We start from the raw sequence: 27554 nt of genomic DNA on the forward strand, positions 1-27554 counted from the left end.
ACTGTCATGCATGTGTCCTTAAAAGCTGTTGAATTTATCCTGGTGCATGTTGGTAACATTATTTATGCTGTTTGCAAAAATTTATAAATAGTCGTGTTTATAGAAGGTTGTGATATTTGCTAATTTTCGTCATAGTATTCTGGTCCAGTAATTATTTTCTGTATGCAATCAAGAAATTAGTATGTGGTACACTTATTTTTAATATGTGGAATGCACAAGTCTGAGTGGTCTACATTTTGGGGTGGGGTGAAACACTGATCTAATAATTGCTGTAGTAGTAAAGAAATGGACATAACAATTTTCAGTGTAATTCTTTTTTTCGTACATTTTGCATGGGCAAGCTTCACGTAAAAAATATTCACTATTTAAAACTTTCAGTCTTTCTCAGCTGTCTCCATTTTTATAATAAGATTGTCTTTATCAATCAATATTTCTAACAGGGGGTTGGATCATGTTAAATCCACAAAGGACTCAAAGATATGAAGAAAATGAAGATTTCTTTAATATAGTTTATTTTGATGAATTACAACTTCCATCAATGTAAAAAAATCGTAAACATTTGTGTAATAATCCTCATTAAACAGCTTCAGAATTCAAGATTGACAATAAACATATTAGATTTAATAATCCGAAGACAAAGTGTACGTATGACTTAAAAATACAGAAATAACTCATGACTAGAGTAAAGAAAAATGTTTATAAAGAATAAAATAAGCTTTGGCACATAGAAAAAGGTGCGATAATGCAATGTTCAAAGTGTTATAAATGAAGAGTCAGAATGACAACCCATAAAGAAAAATAAACAACTTGTAATTTTAAAAGGAAAAACATCATTGGGCGTTACTTCTTGTTGCTTTCATGGAACACTAGCTGACAGTCATATCAAGAAATATTATTCAGATTACAGCAACAGTTTATATCTAAACAGAAACTTTGTTCACAAAAGAATGGCCGTACGTGTTATTGTCGTGGATTTTCATGTAAAATCATTTCAAAGGTGGTTTTCAGTGCAACGAGTGTAATTCATTCACGTTTCAATAAGGAAACGGGCGGGGGGGGAGTTGTTGTTGTTGTTGTTATGAGGTTTAACGCCATTTTGTTTAGAACGAGACAGGCTATACATGGCGGCCAGTTAATTGGCCGAGCCCGAATCTCGAACCTACGCAGAGGTGAGATGGCAGTGATCCGTAGCGGTGAGCGCTTAAGACCAATTGGCTACTCGGGGCCCCACGGGTGGTTGATGTACTTCAAAATTAATTCGAAGTATTTTTTTTAAAAAATATTTTGGTGTGATTTTGCTACACAAATTAGCATGAAATACTTCGAGATTTTACGGAGTAATGTTGTTACGTGCAATGAATCAAAAAACAAATTACGTTCAAGTAGCTAAATGTTAGTTTAATAGTAGCACAATGTCAGAGATTAAACAAAGAAATTGCATTTTTAAAGATTTGCTGCAATCTGCTCCATCAATTTGATAAATTACTGAATGATATTCAACGCTGATATCTGACTAGATTTGTGTTGGTTTTAATGGCACTTAATACCGAGGAATGGGAGGTGCCTTTCCCAGTGACACAGAGGCAACCGACTCGGGTTGACATATAAAAGGTCAGAACTGTATTACATACATACATACAAACAACAGCATGTTTCCTACATGGATATACAATTTGTCGAAATGTAAAAAGACACACCTAAGGAACATACAGTAAACATCTTTAGTTTAAAAATTTTAAATATAAAGTTTATAAAAGATGGAAATAGTCATATATGTCTGGTATCTCTATACAATGTTAAATTGTATAGACTAACGCATGAAAAAGCTTTTTTCACAAAGAAATTTTCATTTATATTGAATAGCCATGTCCGCATTTTAATAGATAATTCCGCCTTTTAGAAGTATAGTTTTAGTATGATAGGACTGTAGTGTTTGATTCACAGATTGCTTGCGACGGTGGTCGTCTTTTAAGGGCGTGAAAAGTATTTATGTAAGTTTTGTAAAATATTGTAATATACTCCAATGTTGACAAGATGTGAATTTGACTGTTCTAAACAAGGTTCATTAGTGTTTCTTGACCTGATTGCGATTCCCAAATGTATTTTGAGCTTCTGAAATGATTGTATTTATTTGTAATTGATGCATTCGAAACCTATGTCATATTTTGTTTAAAAGTAACAAAAGTGAAATATTTCGCACAATTCTTTGAGATTCTTTTCTTCACATTTTCACTATCATCCGCAGCCGCTGAACTCAGTTCTTTATTCAAATAATATTAATAGAAGATAAACCTTTAAGAAACATTGCTATACTAACTTTAAAGTATAAAAAAAACAATATATAATATACTACAGTATCGTTATCTACGGTTCATGAATGTGACTGTATCCATATTTCAGTATCAATTTTCATATGCCAGTCATGACTGGGTAATTTATTTGAACTTATTCTTTTTCCAGAGTCGCATCTAAGCAAATGAGATTCACAACACCTCAGACCTTTCTTCCAATCAAAGAACAGTTCAACAATAATATTGAAACTACTATAATCACAAGTTTGCAATATGGCTGCTTTCTGAGTAAGACGTGATATGATTTGGTTGGAACGTCATGAGATGTTAGAATTGTTGTTATGGGAGTGAATGGCTGAACTTTCGAGGAATGGTCAATATTTTAACATATTTATCCACTGTGCTATATTAAAAGGGTTTTATCTACTTTTGAAAACATCTAGATGTTGCAAATTTAACAAGTCATTATACATCCCTCTGTTTCTTTGTATTAAATGAAGTCCGAAATCGTGGTACATTTTCAGATGCACAACAAGCGAGAAATTTAAGGAAACTCAAATAAGACATGTTCGTTTTGGAAGGGCATCTTTCTCACTAAAAGTGATACAAGCAAAATGAGAATTTCGTAAGTCTATTCCATAGTGACCTTTGTTTTTTCAGTTGTGTGTCAGAATAGGTTCAGAATATATGTAACTTCACCAAAGCATCTTTTACATAATTTTATTAGTGCTTTATTTTCGTAAGGAAATGCATCGAGTAAATCACGCCGACCCCAAAAATGAAAAATGAGTAAGTACATCAAATGGCAGCCTTCTCACTTTCACTCAGAAGCTTTAATTGTATATAAATATTTCAAATACTTTTACTATAATAGATTATATATGTTTTGTGTTTTGTTTCTATAACTAATTTTCTTAGCTTTGCTGACACCTATTGCCTTCATAGCGCGGACTTCTACGACTCCGTTCGGGACTTCTACGATCCCTTTCGGGATTCGGCAGATGCCTAAGCCAGGAAAAAATAAAAGACAAATGGTCCCTAGTTTATTCTATTTTCAACATACGTATACATTTTTGCATGAAAATACAGCCTTTACATGCAGTGGAAGTGAGTTATTCCTTTATAATATTCACACGCTGTTCTCCACAAAATTACGTAGTAAGACGACACATATACTCCCGTACAGGCCAAGTCCAATGGCATACGATATAGATCCTGATCTTCCAGCACGAAATGCGCCAGCAGATCCTGATTTGTTCTACTGATTATTTCTAATGAACTGTATATGTCCAGACCTGCCGGTGCATTGTGCGAGGGCAGATCTGGATCTATGCAGTTTGCAGTTGGACTCGACTTTAAGTGGGTGCGTATGGTATATCACACTTTCCAAGTGGAACAGAACCATGCAGTCACATGATATTTCAGTCAAACAATTCTTAATAAAAATGAAGGAAAAAACAATATGTACAGAGTTCATTCTATGTATGTACATTATGAAGTAAACAGTGATAACATGGTTATCACTTGAGCGGAATTAACCAGCCAGTGATGGGGGAAATAGCAAACTCTTCCATTACAGTAAGAGTTAACTCCCCTCCTCTGTACTCTTCAGAAAATAACTAAAATTTCAACAACTTCACTGTTTTTGAAGATATACATTTTTTTCTATTCATGTTTACATATCTCAGTAGTGTTTTTTTTTTAAATCGCTTTCTTATTAATTCTGCTATAATTGTATGATACACAGATCTTGTCATTTTTGCACATTGCATCTGCTCATGTCATCGAATCTGTCAATTCAAATCTTTGTGGATAATAGGCCTACTTCTTGGTACTCACATCTGTTCAATATGTACCTATCCAGCTCAATACATTAACATTAGGTACACATGATATTAGGTACACATTAAATTAGATATAGATGACATTAGGCACAGCAGCCATTGGAAATTCCATTATGAATTGACAGAAAAAGAAGAAATTTGAATGTAGAGTACACGTGGACAGATCACTTTAAAGTTACCAATTGGTATTGTACCTAATCCTCACACAATCGTATCATCTTTCTGAGCATGTCTTCAACAACCCCAGGCTCGCTCTTCGTGTGACAATGGTATGTGGTCCTAAAACGTTAGTATAAGGACAGGCTCCTTTTTCATGATAGGTCGTTAAATGTTAGGAAAGTAGTGTCATTGTCAATTTAGTCACACAAGCATCACATTCTTCTCTTTTTGTGTGTTTTTTCCCCAAAACATCGCATTGAAATAAACCTACGTGTTTGAAACATATCACTGACTGTTCAAACGAAGTCGGGTTCATAATTTTTTACTGATTATGTCATGTATTAAGAATCTATTTTGTGTGTAATGGAATGTGCTACTTTGCAGGCGAAACTATTGAGCTTCCGTACGTCTGTCCGTTACACGTAGGAAGAGCGAACGGGTTCATCGCCGTGAAAGGGGAACCAACTAGGCTACTCATTCCTGAAATGACAAAAATGAGCATGTTTAATTAATTACTTAATTCCAAGAGAGCTGCGGTGGGTTTTTATGTTGAAGTTGATGTTGTTATTTGGGGGTGGATCTTTCTTTAATTTACATAAGTGATATGAAAAATCGACTTTAGAGTCAATCTTGGACAGGACATACAAACTGTATCCGTTGAAACGAAATGTGTGATAAAAGCAACCAAACGGCAAAGAAAGATTTGAAACGCTCGAGATAGAAAATGAAACCCATAACAATCTATTTGCTTAAAATAATGGATTCATTGTTGATTTGTACAAAGACAATATGAGAGCGTTCCTGTCTGAATCAACTCCCCAATATAGGCACTGAATCAACTCGCAGACTAAAAGAGTACTTTTTGAAGTTGTATTAGGTCAATATTAAATGCAACATAAGTGTCTGGAATGATGAGATGAATTTAAGTCATCCGAAGACGAAGGACGACATAGTCAAATAAAGTCTTCCAATTACTAAATACGATTAAATAAGATCATAACTATGCTAGGAACAGAACTTAAGTTTCCTTAACAACAGCAAATTAAACGCAGAATCGATGCATTCTGTGATAAATTCACACACACACACACACACACACACTTCGACATTACAGAAGCTACGTTCGTATCATTGGCAATGCCCCATTAATAAATGATATTTGACAGAAGTCAAATTGAGGAGACAAAGATTTAATTTTTTTAAATTACAAAATGGTAAACAAGCAAACAACATATTCAAACACATTGAGCTCAAAAAGGCAGTAGCAACTAAAAGCTGGAAAACGGAAAGGAGGAAAGCAAAATGTAACAAACTGATACACAACAAAATTATTTGTTTTCTCCAACCAATATATCTCAGCAAATTTTATTCAGTTCATCTTAAATTAAAGTTATGTCCATCGTTTTACCAATGCATGTTTACTCGGTTAATATAAAATCCCCAATGTTGTTCTTGTCTTAAACAATGCTTTTTTATTTTGAACTATTCCTATCATTTTTTTAAATTTTAACTTTGAGTTTCTAATTCAAAACATTCCCAGATTACTCATTGATCTGAAATTAAATGATGATTTTAAAAAACAAAATTATATACTAACACAATAAATTTGGTGGGCCCATCCACTTTGCATTCCGTGAACGGTTATCGCCCCTGATGGGGGTGGGCTACTACCATATCCTGAAGCCCCTAGCCCGGGACGGAGTACGGGGGCGAAGGCGCTTTTCTGTTTGACCGCGCTGATCATATTGACTGGAGAGAATGAGAAAATCCCTGGGGCACTTCCAGCATTGGGTACAGAAGGGGGGTGAGAGGGCGACTGAGAAGGAAGACCAACTGTTAAAGAAACAAGAAACTAAAATGAACAGAAAGAAACAAAACGCAAAGGGGCAAATATGTATAACTACAAGGATAACTATCATAAGTTAACGGCGTAATTTAATGTCTCAGACACTAAGCAACACGCATTTTGTTTACAAAGAGGCGAAAATTGTGTTTGTACCACACATCGCTGTGTTTTATTGGAAGAAACCGAAGAAACTATGAGTATGTATACCAGGCATGTGAATGCACTTTCTGATTGATGTAGCATCAACATTTTGAGGTTGTAAAATCCAGGCATTTATGTCTGGAACGTTCACGTCTTTTCCATCATTCTGACGCAGTGCAAAGAAGAATTGCATTTTTGACAGCCTTTTGGAAATATGTTCTCAAATTTATGATACCATTTGGATAATTATCCTGTATTTCAGGGTTTGGGGATGTAATGCCACCATTCATTAGATCCATTCACCCAGCTTTGCTGACACATCGCCGATAAAACTTAACATTAAACCCCTCCCTTACGACTTAAAACCCTCGCATACGACTACCATCGCATAAATTGCGCGTATCAATGAACGATGCAACGTTTGAAGTTTGGATGAAGTTTATCGGTTTTTCTACTCTTCAATATTTCATTTTATCAGCAACAGGTTTTCCCCATTTGCACATCCTTTCGAAAACAATGTCATCATTTTCTAAAGGCTGAGTATATAATAAAACCAGATATAGAAGCATATCTAAGGGTTCCTGTTGTTTCTTTTATAATAGCTCTTACACTTACAACAAAATTAGGATAAAACAGTAGAGTTGTAGGGTCTTTTGGGCATCGTTATATCCGAAGTAGACTGTACTCCCGTACGACTCAGAGAAGATTTCAGCTGGAACGCCCTTGGCCTTTATGTCGCAAGAAAGAAAAATACATATGTGTGTGTGTGTGTGTGTGTGTGTGTTGATTTTTAAAGGAGACTAGAAATCAAAATTTTCCTTTTACGTATGTAATTCTCTACAGATTTTAATTCGACTGCAATGTTTATAAATTAAATATCGTAAGCGGGTAGTGATTATATTGCGTGGAAGATACCACGATTCCGTAAATTGCCGAGTTTTTCCGAGTTTTGATGAGACGACAGATCACGTGGTACTGTGACGCTAAACTAGCCAGTCCTCAAATACAAACAAAAACATTGGCGAGCGAGGCAGACAGGAGACCACATTTGGGTTGCACATTCAAAAGTTGAATCTGCAATCTGATATAATAGTTTATGTACTGTACTGGTAATTGCTAAAAGAAATTTGTTAGGCACAGGCCCCGGGCTGGCGACTTAAATAAACTAAAGTCCTGAATGAAATTCCACATGCCCGGACAGTTCATACCTGTCAACTCTCAAGCCGGGAGAAAAACCTGCCGATTTTGGGGGTATTTCCTCTTCTACCACCCGATCTCGTAATATCTCTCAATTTTGCGCAGCGAAGTCCCAATTATTACATTATGTCTGTCAATTTTCATTTGTCAGAAGAAAAAAACCCAACCCCAAACCATTTATAAATATAACGTATGCAATCCACAGTCTAAACTGCCACACTGCAGACATCGTAGCGATATGACTGAAAAACTGTTAAAGCTACGTTAAAAATTCAAATCACACGCACACACGTCTAAACCGGCACTGGACGAAATAATTAATATCATACAACAGTTTTTTCTTCTTCTTTTTTTCTTCTTCAGTAAATAGAACGTGAAGATTAAACATTATTCAAGTAAATTTCAGACTTTTTAAACAACTACAACAGTACTATAGTATTACAAAAAAAATTAAAAGAATAAAATTGTCACCAATTAGCTTAAATGAATGATGACTTTGAAATTTTCTCTGCAAACAAAATCGCATCTCCATTTCCGCCAAAGAAACTTGGCCAGTTAACACCTGATATTCCTCTACCGTATACGAAAAGTTTAATTATCATGATTAAATTACAAGGAATAAAACAAAATATACCATGCAGTATATGTGGCCCTAAAGCACTAATTCTGAATGAATATTTTATTCAGCAAACAGTGTTACATGCATTAAGACTTAAACCTAAGGAAATAAGGTGGGGCTTAAAACGTGAGAAAAACAGTTGCCACAAGTACGGTAACTTGTGACTGCAGATTTGAACTGTTAAAATTAAGTCATTGGCATCGTAAGTAACAACAAAATAGGCATCGTTTATTTGGTAATCAATTGCTGGTGCTTACACATATACACACTGTCGAACATGGTTTCTTTGAAGTATGTCCGAAGGGCAGTCTTTTTTCACAAGATCAATACAAGGATAAGGATTATGTTCATTAGTCACACCGGCTTTATCGTTCGCGTACTTAAATCAAAACTTTAGCTATTTTGCAATTTAGCCAGAACTGACCAGAATATGCAAAAGAGGCTTGTCATGGGGGAATAATAAGGCGTATCACAGGGAGAAAAGGCACGTCAAATGGGCGGTCGCACATTGGGGCAAGGGGGGGCAATAGTTCTCCCCCCCCCCCCGTTCTATTGTCAGACAGTTAATGTGAAACTTTGACCTCTTTTTTTTAATCGCTGCTTTTTAAACTGCCCAAGGAATAGTTTTATATCAGTTCCAATTATTACAGATTACCGTTTATGCATACTACATGTATACAATGCATTTTTTTTTTAAAAATTTTATTTTTTATAAGATTACTGAAAATTGTGTTTTCTCGAAACACGACAGGTTTAGAATCTTATTTTTAGAAAAGTTTCCATTTGATTAAAATCAAATCTAAATTTCACCTAGGACAGTGGTGATTTGATTTAGACTGTGCCGTTTTAAGGCATGTATGTCAACATCTTGAAAATACATTTACTCATTTCACCAGCGCGATCAAAGTTTCTTCAGGCAAACAATTTTTGTTTCGACAAGCCTGACGGGCACCTCACTTTGAATACAGGATGGGCCGGAACTAAAACCAGAAGGGGCCCAGGGTGTCGGGCTATCAGATTTGTTTTTAGCACTGCTGTTTTTAGATAAAAGATGTGTGGATTGATTGTTGCATTTTGTAGTCACTTACTCGTCCTTCTGCTTGTTTTCGTAACTCACACATTTAACACTTTTCCCAGGTTTTAAAATGTCCAAAGGTATATTTGGAACAGCGCCAACTTTTAGTCTAGGCCTAGCATTTGCGTATCTTTGAGCTGCTATTTTTTCATGATCCCTCTCGTAACATTCCTTTGAGAAATGTAACGAGCACATAGTGCTGTACGGTGTTGCTTTGAAATCGACTCGTTTGTAATAATGTACCCATTCTTTCATTATGCCTTTATCTTTCGGAAAAGAATTTTTTTTTTTTTGTGTCAACAGGCTTTTCTTAATGTTCTATTACACCCGTAAGCAACGCAAAACGGTATTGTCTTTTACTCTGGCAACTCCCACTTGAGCTGCTGGAGTCGCTACTATGACGTCACATCCCGAAAGTAACCGAATAGGCGCGGAAATTCAGCTCCTAGAAGATAGGCCAATATTTAAATATTGGCATTACGGTCGCAGATGATACTTCAGAATAAGGTTTTCTGCTATAGTACTTTTATTATTATTCTATATTTCCATTGGTTTCTGGTCTCCTTTAAGGTAGCTTTAACAATTTTCAGTCATATCGGCAAAATGTCTGCAGTGTGGCAGTTTATAGTGATGACTAGCACTGGAGCATCATGTCGCAGACATGCAGCATGATTTCCCACCCAGTAACATTATTCTGACACCCGGCCGACCAGTCCTAACACTAACCTCTTAATGCTGAGCGCCAAGCGAGGCAGCTGCTAGTGCCATTTTTACAAATCTTTGGTATGACTCGGCAGGGGTTCGAACCCGCTACATCCCGCATTCGAGACGGACGCTCTACCCACTTAGGCCACCGGAGTGATTGACCTTGGATGTAATTGGTGGCCTAATAAATTTCCCTTATGCCTGCAGTGTTTTTGAATCATATTAGCGTAATTAACTTAGAGGCGATTGTAACTGAATTATTTCTTCATTTTTCCTATCACGTTTTACAAGACTAACGTCACAAATGAAAAAATGCTGGTATTTTATGGATTAGTGAACCGTCGTGAAAGTTATTTTCAAAATCTATCTTTCACTGGAAAGGTCGATGAATAGTTTTTTTTGTTTCTTCCGACGCATTCTTGTCTCTTTTCAATTAGAGTTAAATGTTCGAATGTCAGTAAGAGACTTTGGCTGGTACCCGGCTTCAGTTAACGGGCCAATATTACATCAACCATTAAGACAATTCACGTTGTTGTGACAAATGCAGTCACGAAGGCAGTTCACAAACCAGTTACATTAATTTTGTTTAACCAGACTCTCGAGTGACTTTGTGAGATCTTCGCTAAATGAGGGTCTCCACTGATATTTGTCCACTAAACGAGGGTCTCCACTGATATTTGTCCACTAAATGAGGGTCTCCACTGATATTTGTCTACTAAATGAGGGTCTCCACTGATATTTGTTCGCTAAATGAGCTAAATGAGGGTTTCCACTGATCTTTGTCCGCTAAATGAGGGTCTCCACTGATAGTTGTTCCTACAAAACTAGCTTAGGTCGAACTTCATAAAATAGAAACCACAAAGACATTTCTCGTCATCTCAGATTTTATTTAGACACACTTTCTGCAATCATTCAAGCTAAATTATATTACAAACGTAAATGGATATCAGTAAAGGTCATTTTAACACACACCGAGACAATGTGCATCTCTGAATAATACATATCTCGTTCTTGCAGGGAACGAGACTATTTCAGCAATCACACCACTCCTGTGGCTTAAATGGTTAGAGCGTCTGCCTCGGATGCGGGAGGTAGCGGATTCGAACACTGGCCGAGATCAAACTAAAGACTTATAAAATGGTCCTAGTAGCTGGCTCGCTTGGAGCTCAACGTTAAGAGGTTGGTGTTAAGACTACTCGGCCTTGTGTGCGAATAATATGACTGGAGGAACGTGTTGCTTCATGTATGCGGCATGATGCCCCAGTGCTAGACATCATTATAAATTGCCACACTGCAAACATCGAAGCGATTGACTAACAGTATTAAAGCTACGTTAAAATTATATATCACGCGCACTCTCTCTCTCTCTCTCTCTCTCTCTCTCATTTTTAAAGACGTACTGATAACTGTATTCCAATAAGATTTATCTCCCTTAAATTTTCTTGCAAAAGTGACACGGAGTTCTTTTTTTAAAATATATTAACTCTAATCGTTTCGTTTTACTGTTAAAACGTAACATTGAATTCGTTACTGTTTCATTTGGGAAATTTTCAATCTTTCATTTTCTTTGTTTAAAATAAAATCACATATTCTACTTTTAGTATGTTGTAGCCTGTTGCCATGCTTTTCCCGCACCGGTGTATAGCTAGATGGTTAATGTGCTGTGTCTGTGTACGCATATAAACATATACATACAGACAGACACACATACTATTTCGCCGACCATTGTACAAAATGGACGTGCTGATGGACCTGTATGGCTGCAGAGTAGGATTTTACCGCTGTGAAGTTTGACAATGGACCAATCAGAAAGCTCGTTACATTCTCAAATGATTGAGAATTCAACATTATGTCCAATATGTGCATATAATTCATTATGCTTTCCATGAGGTTGATTGTGAAACGACAAACATTGATGATTTCTAAATGAGGTCCTAGTTTATGATAAATTGTTAATTGTTACAGATATGACTTCTTTGGCGATAGTTGAAATATCATCGCTTCAGACATTTTCCCGGGGGGAGGGGTTGTTTTTGTTTCTGTTTTTATTGGGGTTTTTTAATTTATTTTTTTTGTTCTGTTTAAGGTTTGGCTTTTTAAGTATTGAATAGTAATCCTAAGAAAGGAAGAAAGGTTTATTAGGTTATTAACGAGCATGCCACAAAATATTCAGACTTTAACACGGTGTAAAGCTTTCTTACCCATATTCCCTAGGCTACCAGCGCTGCCGTGGTAACCGTTCATAGTTGAACTGTATGAGCTGCCGTTACTGTGTGGTGTGGACCCCGTAGATCCGTAACCTCTAGGCGAGGCACTTGAACTCTGACCCCTGTTGTAACCTACTTGAAGCATAAAAATAGTGTACATGTGAACTTCATTTCAAAATAGGTGTTTAGCATTTTTAAGATAGAAGTCTACCGACCAGTTAAAAAACGAAACTTTACGTTCATGTTTTAGTGGCAAGACACAATGATAGAACGTTTAATTTTATATTCTTTCGAACGCTGCAACCAATTATACGCATATTTTCATCAGGTGACCCATTGGTAAAGGTGACAGGTTAGTTGCAAATCTATACTATCTGGGTTCCTTGACATACATACATACATACATACATACATACATACATACATACATACATACACACACATATACATACATACATACACACACACATACATACATACATACATACATACATACATACATACATACATACATACATACATACATACATACATATCACTTCTAATTGTCTGAATAACTCCAGATAGCAGTAGCTATAAAACATTTGATCCACTGAAAAGTTCAGAAAGGATGAAGAACTATCACAACATTCGTGTACGGTGGGTCGTATTAAACATAGTCGAATATGGACAAAATATCGTACCCCACTTTACTCGACCTTGTACATTTGATCCACTGAAAAGTTCAGAAAGGACGAAGAACTATCACGACATATGGAAATTCGTTTACGAAGGGTCGTATTAAACATAGTCGAATATGGACAAAATTAATACTGTACCCCACTTTACTCGACCTTGTAAATTTCGTACAATTTTATAGCAAACTGATAGACGCTAATCTAGTGGAATTGTATTCATAATTGTAGCAAATATAGACCTTCACATTCACGTTTATTCAAAAAATTTCCTTTCGGGAAATGCATTTGCAGCCCGCTACTAAAGTGATCAGGCCTAAATACCATACAACTCTAGAGACTGTGTATTTGCTATCATTCAACAAGAACTTTCAAAGGTAACTTCATTTGCGATTGGGAGAAACAAAATATCAACTTCAGACTCAAAGCCTGATAGTTAATGACTTCCAGACTTGGTCCGGTTTCACTCAAATTATCAGTTCTTTCCCCTGGCTCAGAAAAATACATTAATGGGTCGTGCACTGAAAACATGCCCTGTTTTTTTTTTTTTTTCCTTTTTCGATATATTTTGAGATATACAGTATGAATGGAATTCAAAGCATATTCGGGTTTATGAGATTTTATTGGGAATTTTAATAGTTCGAATCAGTGCATTTAAAAATACAGAAACGCAGACTTCAGTGAAAGCAGCTAAATGTTTCCAGTCTGGATGTTCGATACGGAAAAACGGATTGAACATCATTATTGAGCCCCATATGAATAATATGTTATTAAATGTGTATATAGTAAAAGACAGAACCCATATAAATAATGTGTTATTTAAATGTATATATTGTACAAGACTGAACCCATACGAACAATGTTATTAAATGCGTATATAGTAAAAGACAGAACCCATATAAACAATGTGTTATTTAAATGTGTATATTGTAAAAGACTGAACCCATACGAGCAAATCCCATATGAATAATCTTTTATTAAATGTATATATTCTAAATTATCAATGTCCATACGAATACTGTGTTATTAAATGGGTATATACTAAATGACCAAACCCGTGTGAATAATGTGTTACTAAATCTGTGTATGCTAACAGCTGTTACTATAACGCAAAATGATGAATAGAAAACCGTTGGTGCAAACCTTCTTCCCATTGGCCATTCGCTTCTGGGACGCTAACCGCCAGCTGACCGCTATAGGTATTGAAGCTGGACATAGGGGACCCGTTATTAAGGGCGGGGGAGCGAGGTGCTGGAAGGGGGAGCTGGTTGGGGTTCCTGGGCATACTATACAGAGCTTCGGCCAGATCAGCCGCCCTCTTTAAAATAATCTCCTGAAAAATACATATGAAAATATCATGTAAGAAAAATTCTTAACTTGTATCAATCGTCTATCTATCGATCTATATATATATCTATCTATCTATCTATCTATCGATGTATCTATCTATCGATGTATCTATCAATCAATGTCTCTATCTATCTATGTATATATCTATCGATGTATCTATCGATCGATTGATGTATATATCGATGTATCTATCTATCGATCTATCGATGTATCTATCTATCGATGTATCGATGTATCTATCTATCGATATATCGATGTATCTATATATATATATATATATATATATATATATATATATATATATATATATATATATATATATATATATATATATATATATATCGATGTATCTATCTATATATCTATCGATGTATCTATCTATCTATTTATTTATATATTATTTTATTATAAAGCAGAAGTGGAGATTGCATGTGCATGTCTGTATATGTATTTAGGAAATTATACAGTTTGGTATGTGAATAGTTCGTTTCAAAAGTATGAAAAAATGTGTTGGAGAGAATCCATATATCGGAAATTAAAGTGTGAGTGTACATGCGAAGAAAAGTGTGAAATCGTCACCCTTGTTTTTTATTTCAACAAGAGCCCTCATACAGACAATTTACTCACTTTTGGTAATCTCTCTGGATCGCCTGGATGTCTTGGTATTAATTTCATCAGTCGTTGAAACCCGTAATCTATCGTAGGTTCTGTGATTGCTACAACATTAAGCGTATTTACCGTTTAATTATATGTGAAGATACAAGAAACTGTTCTTTCTCCTAACGAAATATGAACTATTTTTGTCTGTTGAGCTTAATTTACGAACAAATTATAGAATTTAATATTTTATCAACTCGGGTTAATGTTTTAAAGTTATCTCCCCTCTCTTTGCTGTTGAACAAAGTGAATTTTAATTTCTTTTGACATCAAAAGATTCATTAAATAATGCTTATGAACATAAACAAAATATTTAAAAGTAAAATTAATTAAAAAGTAAATATTTTGCCCTTAAAGAACATGGAATTGATAGTATACTATCTGACACGGTTTTTAAGAAAAAAAATTATTTCTTTTCTGGGCAAGATAAGGAAAAAGAGACCACAAATGTCATCCCATTGTTTGTGATAAAGCAATGAAATGTTATTTCAACTATTTAATTATAGTGTTTCCACTACTTTTATGAATGATGTGTTCTGTGTGTGTGTGTGTGTGTGTGTGTGTGTGTGAGAGAGAGAGAGAGAGAGAGAGAGAGAGAGTGGCAGAGGGAGAGATAGAAGAAGAGAGATATTACCTGAGTATACAAAACGACCGGGTGCTCCTTTACAAAACTGTTTTGATTTATAGGAAAGTGTGACTTCCACCACCCCCGGGATATGGCGAGGTGGAGTCTGAACTCTGATCGCATGCGAGGTGATCAGCTGAAATAAGAAAGGAGAAACAAACTACTTTATACATCGATAAACATAAAAGTTCACCATTCAGACTTTATCATCTATATATGTCAACTAGTCCTAATTTCGCCAATTTGATTTTCGGCTTATTTTTTAAAATCCAAATCCGAATTTCACAGCTGTAGGTATGATCCAGACCAGATAATGTAGAAAAGGTAGTAGTCTTTTCCCTGTGTTATTCTGATGATCGTAGAGCTTATTTCACTCACAGGTAAATCTGATTTAGATTTCATTCTGGCTCCTTTTGCTTCATATTTTAGGTTGTACTGACCCATCGAAAGAACGGCGTGGCGCTTCAGGATATCATTCAAAAGTGAAATATTTTTGCAAAGTGAGGCTATCACAATTAACCTGAAGGTTACACATGCAATGACAAGTTCGTGTACACTGGAAGATATGTTATGCCCGAATCTCTTACGTTAACTTTGCCAATGACGTCCTACCTTAACCGCAAGGTCAGAGCCCCCTCCCCACCCCTTCCTGTCTTGGTTTATTTAATAATGCAACAACTAACGGTTTGACTGAACAATGTAGGTAAGAAATTAAAATCCAAAAAGCCGATAAGCACATTAAAATGTTATATCAGCTGTGTTTTTGTAAATGTGACGCTTCGAATTTATTATTGCGTCAATGATATAGAGATTGCACGCTTTATATTATATGGTTAATGTTTTTTTTTGTTTTTGTTTTTTTTTTATTTTATTTTGTTTTGTTTTGTTTTGTCTTTCTTTTTTTATTCCATAATTTTAATCGGAGGAGGAAAACAGGGCAGAAAATGGGGATGGGTGGGAAGCTGATGAAAAAATTTTTTAAAAAACTATAAAGAATGGATGTGTTGTTGTACTCCAGATTTCTAGCTTCATTCTAACTTATAACAGATTTCTAGCTTCATTCTAACTTATAACAGATTTCTAGCTTCATTCTAACTTATAACAGATTTCTAGCTTCATTCTAACTTATAAGCTACATCACTAGAAAAATCCTATACCTTGTAATGCTGGGTAGACTCATACTCTGCAGCATTTGTCACAGATTCAGTATTCCAAATTTATCTCGCAAAATCTTGTTAACAACTGTTCTGTACTTGATGTTAAAAAACAAAAATGTTAAAGTTTTCACGTTAAATATCGAATAGCAACATTTTCAGGTGGTTTGGTTCTTACGATTCGAGTATATTAAGCGCATTGATCACATACAATTAATAGCTCATTATAAACCACGGACTGGGATTCAGCTTTCTTTAGCATTATCCATTATCTAACTCTATAAACCACGGACCGGGATTCATCTTTCTTTAGCATTATCTATTATCTAACTCTATATGAATAAAAATTATGATCGCATTGAATGTTTTCATTGTTTCTGTATCGACTATGCATGCACATCATGTCGCGATGTACGTATATTCGAGGATGACAAACGATATAATTCAATAATTAATCTTGCTGTAATGAAAGTCCTATACGCAATGTTGAACATTAAAGCATATCATATAGCTAAGAACCACATGATGATGTTGGACACTATTCAGGAGTGCCTATCCTATTTATCTGCAACAGTATTTCATGATATAAACTCCACGCGCTAAATTAACTCAGGGAAAAATGAAAAAGAAGCAATTCCATTTAGCTTCTAAGGTAACGCTGGCTGTTTCTATTCCATCGCTTTCGAAACCATTAACGTAAAATTAATTACTTTGGTATTCGAATAACGATCCCTTCATTCCGTGAAATCATTAATGATTAATCATGCCACCGTTAGGAACTCAAGATGTGCCACCTAATCAGGGGCTAATCCGCAAGCACTGAAGTGTCCTTACCGTAAAACACACTGCTTTGTCGCCATGTGGCGTAGTATCAGTAAAAATATACATAACAAACTCACGTTTTATACATCTGATAGGTTCAATGTACCAACATACGTTACACAATTTATGTTTTATGTAAAGAATGAACATTTTAAAATGACACATTTTTATGTACATGGCAAAACTAAAAGTCTCTTTCACACACACACTGTGTGTGTGTGTGTGTGTGTGTGTGTGTGTGTGTGTGTGTGTGTGTGTGTGTGTGTGTGTGCTATTTTGCTACTCTGGGAAGGAGACAAAATAGCGTGCAACACGTACAGCCTTAACATTACTAAGTCACTAAGTGCATCCATTTCATAATAATAATATGAAGTAATGTATCTAAGATTTTACCATAACAAAACATAAAGCTAAAACGTAACGAAACAAAAGAAGTATCGCATAAAACAAAACTTAAGGGTTTACGAAACCGCAACTCATTTTCTTTTGTAATAACATGAAAACCCGCATCAGAATAGAAGCGCATTCAGCCAATCTCAACAGAATCACAACACGATTGGTGTAGCACAAAACTGGTCCATAAACGACAAAAATTACAAAAAGTAAAAAAATCAATGACTGAAAGGTGATTTATTTATTAATGTGAAATACTAGGAACAATGTATAAGCTTACAACTTGTCCCAGTGGTACCGTTAACGAGAAAACTAATGAGTAACCCGCTAACATTGTGTTTTCAATTTAGCGTCATGGAAAGTTGAATTAACTGTTTGATAATATCCATATCGTTTTTCGCATAATCATTCGTATTTACAGTCGCCATGTTAGTTTCAGTGAGGTTAAATGTCTTGCCTATATACAGATGCTTGCTGACCTTCTTAAGAATCGGTATCTCCAAATTAAAATAAATTAAATACACGGACGCGTTTTTTATATATTGTAACTCAAGGCCAGTTGTACCAGTTCCAAGTCTTGTGGCCAGTGAAAAAGTTTTAGTTACCGGTGTTATAATTCATCTAAAGATGACAAATTCATGTTAATAAATACATATATGCTTGAGTACTACTTGTTTATTAGTGAGATCATCTGTGGACATAAAATATAATTATATCTCTAATCCCTAAAATTGTTATTAGTCTGTCTCTTACTATAAAATGTTTGCTGTCTATTTACCGTAAACGGATTAATTTAAGCTCCAATATGGAATCTTCAAAATGAAAAAGCCTCGTTTCAATTACCACTTAGTCGCATTTGCCAGGTGAGTGCCAGACGTTGAAGTTTTAGCATAAAAAAGAATTCGGTCTAAGAATTTTCATCTTAGGTACAATGTGTTCCGTTCTCATTGCCAACATGCGAAAGCAGATAATGGTGGCCAATGGATTATGTTCTCGGGGAAGGTCTGTTTAATATATCCCTTTTTCTTTCTTTTTTTTTTTTTTTCTTCTTTTTTTATCGGGGGGAAGTGGGGATCAAGCCATCTAGTGCACTTTTTGAGCGGGTGTTTCATTTTCATTTTGTCTTGGTCTTATTAAGAGTAATCCAAATGCGGGGGCAAGAGTACTCCAACTGGGGTGTCTACTAAGTCTCTCTTTCTCTCTCTCTCTCTCTCTCTCTCTCTCTCTCTCTCTCTCTCTCTCTCTCTCTCTATATATATATATATATATATATATATATATATGTGTGTGTGTGTGTGTGTGTGTGTGTGTGTGTGTGTGTGTTCGCCTCAAGATTCTCACAGGAAACTAAACTTTATTTTAGTTGTACTAAGTGTTGTGTAAGGTCATTATAACTTTGAGTTCTTGAGACTGACTAAAAAAATAATTTCAACAAATGACGTTTATCCCCACTGTCTGGTACGAAGGTGAACCATATATAATGTTTAACGGACAGTCATCGCAATCGAAATTGTATTAACAGAAGGGGGGAGGGGGGTTAAAAAAAGATATAATTGATTACTAACCACGTTAGAAAGAACTCATACGCATGTACATTTATATCCAAATGACTGCCATAAATAGGAAGATATTTCGTTTGAACTCTGTACACGATATATCTGGCCAGAGAAGAGGCTCTACTTTTACATAAAACATCCTCGGTGAAACTGGTCTTTCATAATTATCAAAAACGATAATCACATGGAACTTTGGCACCAAACGGACTTGTGAACCATTACTATCGATAAAGTCAAAAAGCTATATGAATATATCACCACTCAAGCACTCCTCAAATAAAGCGCAAAGAAGCGTGACGTGGACATCAGAATATACATGTTAAATATTTCCGCAAATCAATTACAGCTTCCTGATCCCTTTCAGCGGGATAATAGGATCTATCGATCACTTTGAATGCATGGCATCAGAGAATATGCTTTAAATGAAGAGATTGAATACTGGTAGTGCTCTTTGATGAACATGACGCGTCGCACCTGATGCTGGATTCAAACAAATTAATTCTCTCCTTGCCATGTTTAACATTGATTGGAGCCTAGTGGCGTTATTTTCTAACTCTTTATGATCTTGATGTTGAAGTTAAATGTATGTAGAAACCACTTGTACATCAGTGCAGTTTAAAAAATTATATTTATTTGTAAACTTTCATATTTGTACTGATTAATTCGTGTATTTAATATTTGGTTGTGGTAAAGTTGTGTTTGTTTTGTGTGTTTTACTGCACTGCAACACTTCGAAGGTTATATGGTGCTGAAACAAGGAGAGTAGGACACGGACACACTACGGTAGACGATCAAGACTTATCGGATGATGGGAATCGAACCAGCTCCCCTATCATCACAAGTCCAAATTCTTTACCCTAAGCAACTGCCGCTCCAGTAAAAACTCTGACATATATCAAAATGTATCTGTCTACACCTGTATTCAAGTTTTGCAAGCGAAACCATTTAGCTAGATTTAATAAGAAGCATTAATGTAAACAAACGATTCTAACAGAAAGCTTTTGTAGATGGGTCTTTATAAAATAAAACAGTCAGTTCCTATTCAAAAGTCAACTATGCAAAAGTACAAATCGGTCGTGGAAAATTTATGAAACCATAATAAATGCTTGCATAGATTGACTTTATGCACGGAGGGCACGTTAGAAAGCTGCCAGCGGCTTCTCGTGGGTCGGTAGTTCTTAACGGGGTTTTCCGTGGTTCTTCCTCCACCAGTTATACTGGCCGCCATTTACAACCTAACATTGCGTAATGGCGTTAAACCCCGAAGCAACAATAACAACTGTGCGCACGTATCTGTCTGAAAAATCATAACACTTATGATGCCTTCACAGCATTATTGTTTGATAGATTGCCAGTGTGAGATGTTCTGTTTATTTTACTTGTTATTTCTGCTTCTGTCTTAGAATCCACAACCACCCCCAATCAAACTTCCAGATAATGAATGATGATGGCTTTTAATTTCCAAAGGATCTTTACACATTTGAACTAAGCTGTGAGCTTTCTGGCACCCAAACGGTTCAGATCGCAAGGCCGTCCCGGAAACATCCACATATTTTCACAGGAAAATAAGATTTGTGCAGAAAGTTAAGTCAATAAATGTGTTGTTTAGCGGCTTTTTATATATAATGCATGAATTATCGGCGTGGTAATTGACGTATTAGAGCCACTGAATTTGAAGCCATGCAAACATACTCTTCTCTGTTAAATAATAATAAGGATGAATCGAAGTCAATAACTGGAAATCGTAGGCATACAACTAAAGAGTGAAATATTTTTAACATGAGTAACAGTAACTGATTGAAGATCTCGAACCCATGTTATCGAACCAAATATCGCAACCAAAAGTTCAGGATAGTTTTAGTTCTTTATTTATTCCTTAAATCTAATCAAATTCAGGTGTTTCGACTGGTCGGTTATACACGTGCAGGTCTGAGGCCAGGCATGGCTATTGGAAATAATAACGCAAGTAAATGATAATTAGATGATCAGAAAGACAATCACATAACTCGGTTTATCATCATTTTATATCTTAAACCTGTTTTTAATCAGAGGCCTTGATCCAAGGTCACGCTAAACATCGAATAAACTATATAAATTGGTGCGATATTATTCTCCAAACGAAGTTGAAAAGCTTTGGACAGAGAATTCTCGTATCTGTCTTGCCGTTCGGTCGTCAATCCGCCCGTCATTTTCATATTTCTTTTCACAATTTAATTCACGGCTGCTTGAGAAAAATGGATGAAACTTAGTAATATACATATATATATATATATATATATATATATATATATATATATATATATATATATATATATATATATATATATATATATATATATATATATATATATAGTCTGCCCTGTAATTCAATAGGGCTTTTTCAAATGTCACAGTTCATTTTCGTACAATCTGGTGATCTCACAACGTTAGACAAAAACTAAAAGTCACTGAATTCATTTGTTTAGAATTTAGCTTGGGGATTAGTAAAAACTATGTAACTATGAGTATCATATGAAGCAGTAAATGACTATACAACAAAGTTCTTACCTCACTCCACACGAGCATCGTCCCAAACACAACTTGCAGACCGTCGAAAAAGTTGTCCCCAATTATAATGACTGTGGTGCCCCCTGTTGTCCATCCTTCGCTAGGACAAATTGCTTTTATGCATGGAGTTGCTGTCAAAACAAAACCGACGTTAAAGCAATTATACTGTATTACAGTTACACACTCGTGCATGCTATACATTGACTTTTACATGCAGAAAGAATGCGTGAGTTAATTCATTAGCTGTCAAAATATGCAATTAATTACTTCTGTTGCTTTTGGAATTTAGCATGACACTCGATTACATAGCCTTTTCGAGCTCCACCCCTCTCCCATGCATAGCTATTCCTGTAAAAAAAAAAATTAAAAGAAAATACTAAAAGCTGCATGATGCAAATTATGTCCCGTAACTCTTGTACGTGATGGGTATCATACGTTGGCACATGATAATGTCTGACAATATTTGACAATCTTCTCATTTTTATTGCTGGCCGCCTTTCCAGCCAATACCTACCATTCAAGTCCTATACGCGCGATGCATTTTAATCAAGTGTGTATCCCATGCATCCATGCGCGAGAAAATCTTGTGCAAACAGCTAAATCAACAGCCGCAGTTGCAGTACAACAATAGTTTCAAAGAAAGAAATCAAACTTAAGTTACACAGAAGGGACACACACAAACACACACACACACACACATGCATATGCATATACACAGAGAGCTTAAAAACAGATGGTCTTTGTATGCAAGCTGAAATGTTATACGTTATCAATGAATTGGTAAAATTAAGCTGACCCTTACATTATGGTGGTTGCCACATTTAGGTGACCACTTTAGTGGGTTTTACAATACTAAGCAGGTAGATTATATGGTTTTACAGGTCAGGATATTCAACAGCTCTTCGGAATATGTTTATTGGGTGATTTACGGTGGCATAATTCATTATTAATCATCCTCCATGGCCAACATTGAAAATACCATCTGGCTATACTGTGAAGATCTTGGAAGAGTGTGAGAGAAAACATTTCCAACACTAACAACACTGAAAACACAACAATGGAACTGAGCAATTTCCAGGAAATTATCGCAGATTATTGTCATGCTTCATGAGGGCGATTTTTTCCCCTCAAACCAAGTCAATAATTCGCACCTGACTAATAGATAAAATGTCATTAATCTTTAATACTTTCATTAATTGCTTTTCTTAATTGGTAGCTTCAATTATTAAATCCCGCATAATTACAAATATTTTATTTCAAAAAGCAAAAATAAGAAAAATCACAATAATTCATATCATTAATAAAGATTTGCCGTTGAACACGTTTGCATTATTTTTAAGGACCAATCAATATTTTCTTCCGACATTAATTGTTTAAAGGCTCATAATAACAGTTTATTGGATTTTTAATCCAAATAGTTAATAAATCAGTTTTGTTCAGTAATTACAAGGTCCTCCACATCACATGGGACTTATTTCCAGTAATGGGAAGTATGTTGTTGTTGTTGTTGTTGTTGATGATGATGATGTATTGTTTAACGCCATTTCTCAGCACAACATAGGCTATTCATGGCGGCCAGTATAAATGGTGAGGAAGAACCCTGGAAAACCCCAAAAAGAACCACCGACCACGAGAAGCTACTTGAAAGCTTTCTCACGTACCCACATTGGCCGAGAACCCACGCAAACAGAGGTGAGACGGCAGTGATCCGTAACGGTGAGCGCTTTAGACCATTCGGCCACTCACGGCCCCCTCTACTGAGTAATTTTTTAACAGATTAGCATGACAGATAGTGTTACCTATGTCATAGGAGTAGTTATTATATCCCATCTGTAACTGAATTATCAACGGTTACTAACCGACCTTCTTCCTTCTAATCCAGTGATATATAGAAAGATACATGCATGCATAGATACCTAAAATGATAGGACGAGCCAGACAGTATGTCATTTAATGTGCTATAATTGACCATCATTATTCATGAGAATCAACCTTCGTCCCCTATCTACGTCGACATGAATTCGCCTACGTTATATATCCGTAGACCATATGTTGCGGCTGACTGTACATGCATACTGTGTGTGCTTTTACAAATACTGATATTTACTGAATGTGCTGTAATTAATTGTGTGTTTATTATTCAGGTACCTAAGTGAAAGTACTGTTGCAGATATATGTAAATATTAGGCAATAACTATCATCGTGTGACAAAATAATTTTTTACAAACATATTAACTCTTTTCTGTACACTTCACATATATAATCTACGGCACATCTAAAGGTATTGGTTAAAAATGTATTTAAATGTGGAACGAATAGAAGCCATGAATATAACGATAGCTAATTCACGAGCGCGTGCGTCTTCTAAGATATCACAAATCTGACTTGGTTTACTTGTTTGTTTACTTGTTTGTTTATTTGTTGTATTTTGTTTGTTCCGATCTGATTATGCTATTAAGTTCGTAACAAAATATTTAAATACAACATTTTTTTTTAATGAGGTCAAAATCTCACTTAAAACTTAACTAATATTAAGTCCAAGTATTGATTCTTTGTATTATTCTTTCTAATTTGTCCGCATGTATCGGAAATTTAATAAAACAGTCTTTCAAGAGTGCGGGTTCGAATTTTGTTGTAGGACAAGCACAGATCATATATATATATATATATATATATATATATATATATATATATATATATATATATATATATATATATATATATATATATATATATATGATTGAGCTATTCAGAAAATATCAACATGGGGCACATATGAATGCATTTATAGGTCTGAGATATATCAGATTACGGGAAGATTTGTTACTACAGATTTAGGCCTGCTAATTATGTTGCTGGGAATACTGTGTAATATTTCTTCTAATCTAAACCAAACATCATGCATTGAATAGGGTTATAAATCAAATTTACTTACAAAATAAAAATTGTCCCCTCGGGTACCGCCCTGTAACCCCCATGAGTGGATCTGCCAGGTAATCTGATAAAGATTGGGGAAAAAATTAAAGTCAAACATTTCAAATTTATCTGCATAATCTAAATAATCATTAGAATGACTTTCAGTTTTCTTTTTACACGAAATTTTGCCTATTTACAGCCACAATACCTACGTAGCATGTTTATGTGCGAATTGATTTTTCATTGAATTTCATGTTTTATTCAGTAATGGAAGTGCTTTCGTTTTTGTTTTCTATCTAGTCATATCACATTTCTTCATCATCAAAATAAGGCGGGCTTATTTAAATAAAGAAAAGGTTGTCACAAGAGATAAAAGTTAAAATACAATGTGAAATGCACAGTCCAGACTTAATGTAACAGGTGAATGCCGTCTAAAACAAGGGCAAGAAAGACTAGACAAGACACAAAGGGAATAAAAAGAATTGATGTGTTTGACCGACGTATTGTTTCAACAGTTTTATTTAAATTAATATTTTGATTGTGTTCTTACGTATTTCTGTAACGTACTTTTTATGAGAGAAGAACTTTTATAGAAATATCGCTTTAATTGTTATTCGTCATACCGTTCTAAAGAGGAAGATGTGTTAGGGTCAACGTTATGTACAGTATAACTTGGTGAAATGCTCGCTGCTATGTCAATACTAGTCTATATGTTTGACAGCATATTTAGTCAGTATGCTGTATCAGTACTGCTCTATATGTATGACAACATATAAAGTCTATGCTATGTCAGTACTACTCTATGACAACATATAATGTATATGCTGTGTCAGTACTACTCTATATGTATGGCATCAGACAAAGTCTGTGCTATGTCAGTACTACTCTACATGTATGACATCATACAAAGTCTATGTTATGTCAGTACTATTCTATATGTATGGCATCATATAAAGTCTATGCTATGTCAGTACTACTCTATGACAACATATAATGTATATGCTGTGTCTGTACTACTCTATATGTATGGCATCAGACAAAGTCTATGCTATGTCAGTACTACTCTATATGAATGGCATCATATAAAGTTTATGCTATGTCACTACTACTCTACATGTATGACATCATATAAAGTCTATGCTATGTCAGTACTACTCTACATGTATGACATCATACAAAGTCTATGTTATGTCTGTACTACTCTACATGTATGGCATCAGACAAAGTCTATGCTATGTCAGTACTACTCTATATGAATGGCATCATATAAAGTCTATACTATGTCACTACTACTCTACATGTATGACAACATATAAAGTCTACACTATGTCAGTACTACTCTATATGTATGACATCATACAAAGTCTATGCTATGTCAGTACTACTCTATATGTATGGCATAATATAAAGTCTGTGCTATGTCAGTACTAATCTATATGTATGGCATCATATAAAGTCTATGTTACGTCAGTACTACTCTATATGTATGACAATATATAATGTCTACGCTATGTCAGTACTACTCTACATGTATGACATCATACAAAGTCTATGTTATGTCAGTACTATTCTATATGTATGGCATCATATAAAGTCTATGCTATGTCAGTACTACTCTATATGTATGGCATAATATAAAGTCTGTGCTATGTCAGTACTAATCTATATGTATGGCATCATATAAAGTCTATGTTACGTCAGTACTACTCTATATGTATGACAATATATAAAATCTACGCTATGTCAGTATTACTCTATATGTATGACAATATAAAAGTCTATGCTATGTCATTACTGCTCTATATGTATGACATCATACAAAGTCTATGCTATGTCTGTACTACTCTATATGTATGGCATCATATAAAGTCTATGCTACGTCAGTACTACTCTATATGTATGACAACATATAAAGTCTATACTATGTCAGAACTACTCCACATGTATGACAACATATAAAGTCTATGCTGTGTTAGTACTATTCTATATGTATGACAATATATAAAGTCTATGCTATGTCACTACTACTCTATATGTATGACAACATACAAAGTCTATGCTGTGTTAGTACTACTCTATATGTGTGACATCATATAAAGTCTATGCTGTATCAGTACTACTCTATATGTATGAAGGCGTACAGCAGTCTCTAAATTTATTCTTGGCATTGATGATATAACCATTTTTAAACGCGAAATACGTGAGGTAAAATGAAATTAGCTTCTAAAAATAGTACGTCCTTTAATAATGAAGAAAACATTACCTCTTCTTATTTGAAGTTTTGATTGCATTTATTTCATATCTTGGCAATAATTTTAACTGCTTCGTTCGGTGGATGAATATTTGTGAAAGCTTGCTAATGGATTTTGGCAAGAAATGTAATTGTTCAGAACACCATTTTTAAATCAAAGTATCTGTAAATAAAGTTTCGGTTTTGCGTTCATTTTGAGTTAGATTTAAAATTCAATCGTTTGCTTTCTAATTTATCTAGTAACAAACCCTTGTATGAAGATATTTAGGAAAAATATAGTATGAGATAGATTGATTTCACATTTGCAATGTGAAACGTTTAATCCATTTAACTTTACATAATATAATACATGTGAAAGAATGTGTGCCACTGCTTAAGTATTTTTCTCTATAAAATTGTACACAATCTGGTTAACGTTGTAATCAATCATATATGCCTCAGTCTAAAGAGATTTCTTTATCGACGAAAATGAAGACCTTTATGTCTGTGTGAAGGACATATATGATTTGTAACATAGCATCTCCC

At 34.9% G+C, this 27554-nt stretch overlaps 1 protein-coding gene across 1 annotated transcript in view; it reads right to left on the reverse strand.

Annotated features, from left to right (window-relative positions):
- Window positions 1–485: 485 nt before the first annotated feature.
- The window catches only part of LOC149795602 (transcription factor COE1-like), a 104438-nt gene continuing 77369 nt past the window's right edge, over window positions 486–27554 (reverse strand). The window contains exons 9-16 of the mRNA XM_089963828.1: window positions 24798–24860; window positions 21863–21993; window positions 15400–15526; window positions 14736–14824; window positions 13902–14091; window positions 12079–12216; window positions 5892–6127; window positions 486–4774 (exon numbers count right to left, since the gene is read on the reverse strand). Of these exons, the coding sequence (XP_089819954.1) occupies window positions 4769–4774; window positions 5892–6127; window positions 12079–12216; window positions 13902–14091; window positions 14736–14824; window positions 15400–15526; window positions 21863–21993; window positions 24798–24860 (980 nt within the window). The 3' untranslated portion in view covers window positions 486–4768. The remainder of the gene's footprint in view (window positions 4775–5891; window positions 6128–12078; window positions 12217–13901; window positions 14092–14735; window positions 14825–15399; window positions 15527–21862; window positions 21994–24797; window positions 24861–27554) is intronic.

Source organism: Sinohyriopsis cumingii, chromosome 7 (assembly GCF_028554795.1).
Source record: "Sinohyriopsis cumingii isolate HCF-2022 chromosome 7, ASM2855479v2, whole genome shotgun sequence".
NCBI classification, from domain to species: Eukaryota; Metazoa; Mollusca; class Bivalvia; order Unionida; family Unionidae; genus Sinohyriopsis; species Sinohyriopsis cumingii.